The 9788-nt window shown below is 29.6% G+C and overlaps 1 protein-coding gene across 1 annotated transcript; it reads left to right on the top strand.

Annotated features, from left to right (window-relative positions):
• Positions 1–35: 35 nt before the first annotated feature.
• LOC145192767 (von Willebrand factor A domain-containing protein 3A-like) lies at positions 36–6595 on the top strand. Its single transcript, XM_090072630.1, has 13 exons — positions 36–168; positions 297–335; positions 429–514; positions 711–817; positions 1154–1326; positions 1462–1581; positions 1869–1937; positions 2021–2100; positions 2308–2357; positions 2515–2722; positions 3622–3692; positions 4026–4073; positions 4166–6595. The coding sequence occupies exons 2-13, from the start codon at positions 301–303 to the stop codon at positions 4181–4183; spliced, it is 1065 nt and encodes a 354-aa protein (XP_089928756.1). The 5' UTR covers positions 36–168; positions 297–300; the 3' UTR covers positions 4184–6595.
• The last annotated feature ends 3193 nt before the right edge of the window (positions 6596–9788 follow it).

Raw genomic sequence — 9788 nt, 5'->3', positions numbered from 1 at the left:
TTTATTTTTTATACTAATTTTTTTTTTTAATGCTAATTTTGAACTTAGCTTTCATTTCTTTTCCTTTTTTTTTTTTTTTTTTGCTAGCATTTTTAAAAAAACATTTAAAATGGCTAAAGCAATTTTGATTGTAAGAGATAGAATTACATTAAGAAAAATGAATTAAAGGTCAGTTTTCTATGTTAGTCAATATTTAAATTGGAAACATAAGTTTTTAATGCAAATAGTAAATGTAGATTTTTGTACATAAATTTTACAGGTAGTTGTTTAAAATACCAAATTTCTTTGTGTTTTAGTATCATGGCAACCAAGTTGCAAGTTGAATATGTTGACAGGTAGTTTCATTTGTTTTAAGTCTTAAGTTTGCTTTGTTTTAAGATTTATTTATATGTAAGTAGTTGTATATTCATCTTTTTGGTATTTTTTAGGTTGAAACTAGGAAATTTAAATTTCAATGAAAAATTTGTCTCGCTATTACCTTCAAAAAGTTGGCTGCTAGACAATGGTCTAAAAGGTATAAACATTCCATATTTACAATAATATATTTGTTATTAAATATAATATTATTAAATGTAATATATTTGTTACATAAATGGTTATTTTATAAAAATGGTTCCAATAATAAAAAAAATCCATAGAAAATCTAAGAACACTTAATAAGTAAAGATAAGATGTGTAATAAGTTTATCTTTGTTTCTTATTTTTAACAGCTCGAGGTTTGTCTTTCTACCAGATTCTTGGTCCTAATGCATACTCCTACGCACAAACGTACATTCCATCTATTGATAAAGAAGTCAAATCAACAGTGCATCATCAGGTTGATGTTTTATTTGATTGCTTCAGGGTTTACCATTCAAGGTTGTTTTTGTTGTTCTGTTGAGCATATTAAAAAAAAGAGTGTTAAATGAAAGTTGTAGTTTTTTGATATGTTTTTGATGTGTGTTTTGATGTGTGTTGTGATGTGTTTTAATTAATTTAAGTTCAATCAATATAGGTTAAATATTTTTTTATTTAAATGTTAATTTATATTATTTAGTTTACTTTTATTATTACTATTTTTACTATTATTATTTAGTTTTAGTTTATATTTAATTTACTCATTAATACTTATTTAATCTATGTTTAATGATTAATTTTTTATTTACATATTTAGAGTATGGTACAAGTTGATTGGTTTAATGGTAGCGTGAAAAATGTTCATGTTGATCCAGCAGTTTTAAACAATTATACTCACCAGTTGTCTAATGCCATAAGAATCTATAAAAAGCAGTTTTCATTAATGCATACGGGTAGCAGGCAAATGTTTGGAAATATTTCAGAGTCTAGGTTAGTCTTTTAGTAGCTAACAGTAAGAATTTAGTAGTTAACAGTACTCTCTGCTTGGTTCATAAATCAGCGTTGATTTATGTTGACAAGAAAACTATCAATTATTTTGGTATGTTTTACTTTTTTTTTTCCCAGCATAATCATTATTGTTGATTTATCTCAAGAAGCAAGCAGTCATATTTGCTATCTTTTTCCATCATTCAAGTTGCTCTTTGAAGAACAGCTTCTACAAAAAAAATATTTTAAAATTATTTGGTAAGTATTGCTTTCAGTTTTACTTCATTTTACATATTTTTAAGATTTCAGTGCTAGTAAAATTAATGCTATTAAAATTAATATTATTTGAATTCTTTAAAAGTTTTTAAAAAGCAAAATCTGGATAACAAGCATAATCAATTTTTTTTTTTTTTTTTTTTTTTTTTTTTTTTTTTAATTTAATTTTTAGTATAAACTAACAAAGTTTTAACAAATTTTAAAAAAAAATTATTTTCTTTAAAAATTATTGACATAGGAAACAAAACTTTTATTTATTTTGGTTTCAGCTGTAATGAAACACTTGATTGCTATGAGTCAACTTTTCCAGTCAAAGAATCCTTAAGTGAATGTTGGAAGTATAACTATAATTAATATTTTAAACTGATTTGTAAAATGTTTCTCAGTGGAAATTTCAATTTTTTTTACTTTTTATCTTTAGTTGGTTACTCTCTTTGTCATGCAGCGGCATGCGAAAGTTTCTACCCGCTTTAAAGGTTGCTCTTAGACAAAAAACTTCAGGTAAATGTTATTGCTTTTGCGCTTGCTTTTAATACTGTGTTGAAAATGTGATAAAGATGCATAGTTGGATAAGACCTCTACCTTCCACAAACTGTACAAAAAATCCACATAGATTTTTTTCATGGTTCTTATATTTTAAATTGTAAAGTAAATATCATTTATAAGAAAAATCTTTTAAAAACACGGAGATAATATTTTTTCATTTAGATTTCACTGGTTTATATCTGGTTTCACTGGGCCGAATTTATGACAATATGGTAGAACAGTCATAACTTTTTATTTTACTCTTCATAATCTTGTGTATTACATTATAAATAGTTGTTTACTTTCTCACTTTATCTAAAGTGAGAAAGAAAGTGAAATTTTTATTGGAAGTTTTAGTAACTTTTAAACCTGTTTTTTTTTTTTCTAAAGGACGTACTTGTCAGTTATATTGAAGAGGCTATGGTGGGTTCACAAGGGGTTACTTTAAATTGTATATTTTTGCAACCTCCTGATTTACATCCACTAGACCCCCCTAACTCAAATTTCTATCCAAAGTATGATCCTTTACATGTCTCAAAAGATCTTAGAAGAATTAGTGAAGTAGCGAATGGAAAATTTCATTGGAGTTTTGAATCTGGTAAATTTTTATATAACTTTTTTTTTTCTTTTTTTTTTTTTAGAAAAGTTTAGAAAACCAGTGTAAGCAGTGAATCATAAAAAAAAAAAAAGAAAAATTTTAAAAAGGATTAATTTGGGAAATAAAGATTAAGGAAAAATCTTTCCTTCTTTTTTCAGGAGATAAGTAATTGTTATTTTGAGTATTGGATTTGGCTGTTTTTTAGAAAATATAAGTTTTTCTTAAGATTTTACCAGGTGTTCAAAAATGGAACTTTTTTTACAATAAAACATTAAAAAACAAGTAAAAAATAATTAATGTCAGGATATTGTTCACATATGAATGGAATCAAAATATTTTTGATGCAAATTTTTTTAATGCATTTTTAATGACTAAATAGCCAAATTGGTTGATTAATTGTCCAGTTGTACCTTTCAGTCTTAAAAAGAAAGACTTTCCTTTTAAAGACTCAGTTTAAGTTGGGCTGTCCATGAAATTCATTTGTCATCTACCTCACATGGTCTGTTGGACTGAGAGCTAAAAGTCTCTCACTGCTTTTCTGTCCACCAAGAAATGAGCAGGATAAATGTAAAAGCTAATCATCCCTTAGCAGCTGTGGTGATCTTGGTATTCTTGCTGTGGATAACTGAGAAATTACCCAGTTAGCAATTAGCCAGTGCTCTGGGGTGGATCTCAAATTGGGTGAAGCCATTTTATAGTTTAGCTCATAGTTTATTACTTGAAGAGTTCATTGATTCAATTTCTTATGCGTTGCTTAAAAAATAATGCTTTCAAATTTAAACAAAAAAATAAACAATAGTTTTAAACTTAAATAATAAATTAAAAAAAAAAAGCCAAGAAAATTACCAACATAACAAATGTCAAGAGTTAACAGGGTTTGTTTTTTACTTTCATTACAGATGTTGTTGATGATGAAGATATGAGATTACTAGCGTCTGAGATCAATAAAGCAGGTTCTTATATGAAAAAGGTGAGCTGTCTTAAAGTTTTTCTTTAATGTCATAAAACAAAGATAAAACCATGAAAATGCAAATCAAGATCAAATCGTATCAGCCACTTGTATAAGAATGTAGAATGTAAGAATTATATGGTTGTGTGACTTAACACCAATAAATAATACATAATGTTAGTATATAAAGTGAATTGAAAAAGTAAATATGTGTTTCAAATCTTTTTGCTTGGTATTGCATTAAAAACTTGATTACAAGTGTAAGAAGAGGCGTCAATATTTTTTTAAAAATGTCATGTTTAGTGACAAATAAACGTCAACATTTCTTTAATTACTTTTTAATTTTTTATTTAGACAGAAATGTTATTGGAAAAATATCAGTCAAAATGTGGGCAAAAAAAGGTTTGCAAAATATTTTTAATAATTTTTTAAAAAATATTTTTTTATTTATTCATTGGTTTGATATTTATTATTTCATTTTAACTTTTTTAAAGAAAATCAACTCAAGTTGAACAACACGGCTGTGATTACTTAGAGTAAACAAAGTAAAGATTAAATGAGTACTAATTCAATTTTTTACTGCAAAAAACTCCTGTTTAATTGATGAAATGCAAGTTAGTTCCTTCACATGAGAAAGATCTTTTGACATAAATAAAACAAAGGTTTTATGAACTTATTTTTTGAGTTAAATTTTTGAATTTTAATATAGAATATGTCTTGTTAATTAACTTTATGAGGTTTTTTTCTGATTTCACTTTCATCATACTTCTTTGGTTTACTGATAACACAATGTAACAAAAAAAAAAAAAATTTCTGTTTATCAAAGTTTTTTGATGTTTCTTAATTAATTTGAGTATGCTGAGTCTGAATATGACATTGGATTTTTTATTGCATCAATCGTTTGGTCGTAAAAAAAAAAAAAATCAATTAAACATATAATTAATATAAATCGTTTTGCAATCATGTTACATTATATTGTATTGTAACAGTCTCTCACAATCTCAAAAAACACTAAAAGTGAACAGTAGAACGAGGTTTTCTTTTATGAAGTTTCTCGTCATCGCGTATCAAACACCAGATGTAGTCACCCATCATAGCTGCATCCCATCTGCCCTGGTATCTTTTCTCCATTGCAAGAATATCCTGATGGAAACGTTCCCCGTGCTCTTCACTCACATCACCCAAATTTGGTCTGAAAAATTCCAAGTGTGAATGCAGGTAATGCAGCTTTATTGACATTCTGCATTTCATATCTGCGTACCGTACAATTAAGTTTTCCACTATCTCTTTGTAGTTATCACTCTTATTGTTGCCTAAAAAGCTATGAACAACATGTCTAAATGCAGTCCATGCTTCTTTTTCAACAGCAGACATTTTGTCCTCAAGCTCCTTACATGCCAACATAACTTTAATCTGTGGACCAACGAATATACCTGCTGAAATTTTTGCATCTGACACCTTTGGAAACATCTGCCGAATATGCTGGAATGCTGCACTATCTGGGTTTAATGCTTTGACAAATTGTTTGATAAGACCAAGTTTAATGTGAAGGGGTGGTAGTAAGATCTTTTCAACAGGTATCAGAGATTGATTAATAACATTGTGCGAACCAGGCTGTAAATGTTCTCTCACTGGCCACTCACGTCTTGTGAAGTGCTGGTTTGCAGCCCTGCTATCCCATAAACAAAGAAAACACGAGTACTTTGTGTATCCTCCTTGCAGACCGAGAAGAAATGCTAGCATCTTAAAGTCTCCACATACATCCCACTTGTAACTGTCGTAGTTGATTTTCTCAAGCAACAACTTCACATTCTTATAGTCTTCCTTTAGATGAACGGAATGAGCAACTGGAATCGAAGGAAATCGGTTTCCGTTATGGAGCAAAACTGCCTTTAGACTTCTTGTTGAGCTGTCAATGAATAATCTCCACTCTTCAGGATTGTGAACAATGCCAATGTCATTGAAAAGACCACGAACGTCATGACAATAGCACAGTGATTCTGATACTACATAAAAGTATGCGAATGTTTCATGTCTTTTTCGGTATTTCGAGGTTCTGCAGCTTGGATCTAATAAATTCCATTCTTTCAAACGTGATGTCAGAAGTTCTGCATTTGATTTAGTGAGACCTAAATCTCGTACTAAGTCATCAAGTTCTTGTTGGATAGGGAAATGAGGTGAATCATTCGGTTCCCTGAAATCACAGTCATCATTGAGTTCATCCGGTGAGTCTACTTCAGAATGATATGCAGCTGCTTCTTCGGATTGAGGTGGAGTAGGAACAGGCAATTCATCACTGTGTGGAACTGGTCCAATAGAAGATGGTGTACTTGGATAAACTAGAGTCAGCCTATCTTTCGGTTTTTTATACTTTGAAATGTCAACAATGCAGAAAAAGCAGTCATCATGATGGTTCGTCGGTTCTCTCCATATTCTCGGAATCGCAAAGGGCATTGACTTTCGGATTCCACGCAGCCATCCTTCCAGAGTTGATCTGCAGCTACCACAACTGTAGTGTGGTGCCCACGATTTGTCCTGATCTCCCATAGCCATGCCAAAATAAGCATGATATGCAGTAAAGAATTTTGTACCACTGACAATCTTATGTTTAGCTTGTGTTGGACTAATATAGTAACCACAAACATAACAGAATGAGTCAGGACAAAGCTTGCAGGATCTACTAGACATATTCACCACTTCATGTAACAGTTGTAATTAGTTAAACTGAAAATAAACACACGAATATAGTTAAAATCAGCATATATATATAATGTTTTAATTGCATTACACATATACGAAAACTCCGAAATATACTTTATGCTTTTTCTCAGGAAATCTTGATGATAGAGAAAAACCAATGGTACCACTGAAATCAGCATACAAAAATTACGTAAGAAACATTAAAAAATTAACATAAACAAAAATGTTGTTACATGGTGTAATCAGTATTTTTATTTTAAGTAATAAAATAGTTTTGATATAGTTCTTTGTGTGTATGACTTATTGAGGGATAACTGATGATGTTACTGATTGATCAAAATAATTGTGACTGTGGATTGTATAAGCTTATTATATGACCCTTTTAATTGGTGTAAAATCTCACAGACTGAAAAAATCTTTTTTTTTTTTTGGTAAAACTATATTTTAATTGTTTGAAAAAGGAAGAATGAGCTGCTCAACCAACAATATATAATAAAAAGGGGTTTTTGGAGAGCAACATGTCAATAAACTAAATCTTTAACATAATATTTATTGTGAACATAATATTTATTATAATTATTACATAATAATTCAATTATAAGTGTTACATTTAACATGCCCCTTGTTGAGTTGTCAATAAATTTTTTTTTTAATTGTCTATGATACCCAGCAAGCACACAACGTTGAAATAACGTTGATTGATGTTGATCAACGTTATTTCAACTTTGTGTGCTTACTGGGATATTGTCCATTAAGAGCTGCCTGTCAAGTTGAACATTATTTATTTGACCTGAGCACCGCATCACTCTGCTCAATCTTGGTTTCAACTACAAAGACATTCTTATTGGAATTATCATTTTTATCTAAGTTATCTGTTCAACATCAATCTCCAGGGGAATTAGTTTTTTGGCAGGTTGGAAACATATCTTTGATGTTCCTTTATCCAATAGGACCTTTAACTTTTCTCCATGAACTGCTTTGTCTGCATTTAATTCTGGGTGTCAAATCTTTGTCGCTTCAATTCTGCATTTAATTCTGGGTGTCAAATCTTTGTCGTTACTGTTAAAGGATTTTTTTTTTTTAGCGCAAAATTTGTTTCTACTGCAAATTTTTTTATACTTAACATGATATCACTTACTTTTAATACCTTTTCTCATTTTTTATTGTTTAACTTGTTTTATAAATGTTGTTTTAATTTGTTTTGGTAAACCTTACTGAAAAGCTTTCAATAATCATGAAGTTCCTTAAAGTACATTTACGTTTCTTGGTGTCGACCAAATCAAAGCATAAATTTGCTTTCTATATATATTATCCATACATCAAATGAAAGGGAGTAAGCGCTTCCTCTATCTTCACTCATGTAGATAAGTGGTCTATTACTTATCACAGGTTCAACATCACATAAAACTGTTTGTAGTTCTTCATAAGACTTTTAATAATGGAATCTTAACCCATTGCACTAATCTCTCTTAAAATCCTCTCCACCAAGGAGACAGGTAGGATGAATTTTTGCTTGATATTGTTATTCAAACCAAATTTTTTAACTTCAATAGATTTAAATGTTTCAAAGTTATCACTAATAATACTATCAGGTATGCCCCTGTGTACATTAAAATGCTTGAGTGCCTAAAGAAAAGTAGGTATATGCATGTTAGAAGTTAATTCAAGATGAGCAACACAGCTAGATTCACAGGTCAAAATCTAAACAAGATTAGTTTTTAAATAATTCTTTAGATATAAAGGTCTAGCATAATCTTGACCAAGAACTTGAAATGAAAGCGTATAAACATTTACACGATAATTAAGTCAGGGGTTAGGGGAGGTAGCATTGTTCTTCCATAAATGTTCTTGCAAATAACACACATAAGCAAAACATTCTTCACCATTTTTTTTCCTTTAACAATCCCAGACCTCTAACACAACTTAACATCATTTCAATACCATAATACATAATACTTTCTTGGGGGTTGTGAATAATTAACACTGAAATAACTATGTTGTCTGTCCTGCAGAATAATTAGAGATTTTCCATTATAACTTTTCTTATTATCAAATGACATCAAATTTCTGAATTGTCCTCTGAGTCACAGTAAGTTTTGTTCATCGGTGAACAACGTCAGGGATGAGTTTAATTTCTAGTAGTCTTGACTTTGTAAATAAAATTGTTCAACTAATAATCATGAATTAAATGCCTTTTCATATTCATCAAGTGTTAAGATTTTTTCTTTAACTAATTTATTGTTCTTTTTAACTGTTTTTATCAAATTATTTGCAAATCTATTCACATACCCAGTTGCCATTGTAAGTTTGTTCAATGTACTATACTTTTTAATAACCAATATTTGCTATTACTCACTTTATTAACCAATATTGCTATTACTCACAGCCTTATTAATTTTTAAAATAATCAGCCTCTCATAAAACATTCTAAAAGTGTACTCTTGTGATTAATACTTATAAATTATATTACAAAAATGTGATATGGATTCCTCAAGATCATTGAATTTGCCAAAAATATTAGGTTCTACAGCAGTCTTATTCCCTAATCCTTTCTGAAGAGAACATATAAACTGTTTGCTTTCGCTAATAGAAAGTTCTAATATGACTTGAAGTTCTTTTATAACCTGTAAGGATACTTGTTTTTAATGATCTTTGATTTTGCTTAATAGCAGGACATTTTACAGTTACAACCAATAGGTTTCCACCAGTTGATAAAGAAAAGCTGTTCCTTTTGGAATGCAGTCAGCTTTCATCTTATCTTTTAATAAACCTGAAGGAAATTGTTCAGCTTGATTGCTTTCCAAACTTATGGCAAGAGAGATCAAATTTGTTACAGCAACTGAAGAATAAACAGTTGTGGTTGTGTCCAGGTGCTTACATTGAGAAACATTTTCCACAGAGCTTTGAGTTATCTGGTGAAGAAGATTTGAGTTATCTGTTTCACTACTCTGTAGCATTGAATTTCTAGTCAGTATTTTCCACTCAACCTTCAAAAGTGATATTTAAAAAACATAATTATATAAAGATAAATGTCTCATTACAGTTATTTTAATCAAAATCTATTGAGACTACTAAAGGCTTACTTTATAGTAACACTTTTAAAAAAATTAATGAGTTTAAAAAACAATTTTATTCTATAAATATGAGAATTACCTTTAATACTTTCTCTCTTCACGAACCTCTGGGTGTATTACCCGACTTCAAGTAAAGGTTTCTTCCACAACCAGAGCAAACTACAGTTCAGTAATTATAAATTTCATGGGAATACCCAGGATATATATGCAGCTTCATCAGATCTTCTATTGTTGAATTTACAGCTCTAAAAAGTTCCTAGCAACAGCAAAAGGCATTTTATTCAAAGACAGCAATCAATGGGCTAACAACAGCCATTTTCATTTAACTCAAAGTGTATTAAAT

This window comes from Hydra viridissima, unplaced genomic scaffold, assembly GCF_058129835.1.
Source record: "Hydra viridissima isolate aposymbiotic clone 2 unplaced genomic scaffold, HvirCarnegie_v1 scaffold_15, whole genome shotgun sequence".
Taxonomy (NCBI): domain Eukaryota; kingdom Metazoa; phylum Cnidaria; class Hydrozoa; order Anthoathecata; family Hydridae; genus Hydra; species Hydra viridissima.
This window is presented reverse-complemented; position numbering and strand designations above follow the sequence as displayed.

Coding starts and splice junctions, on each gene's coding strand:
- LOC145192767 (XM_090072630.1), top strand. CDS start 301: ATGGCAACCAAGTTGCAAGTTGAATATGTTGACAG. Junction 2,101..2,307: donor TCTTAGACAAAAAACTTCAG/GTAAATGTTATT, acceptor TTTTTCATTTAG/ATTTCACTGGTTTATATCTG. Junction 2,723..3,621: donor TCATTGGAGTTTTGAATCTG/GTAAATTTTTAT, acceptor CTTTCATTACAG/ATGTTGTTGATGATGAAGAT.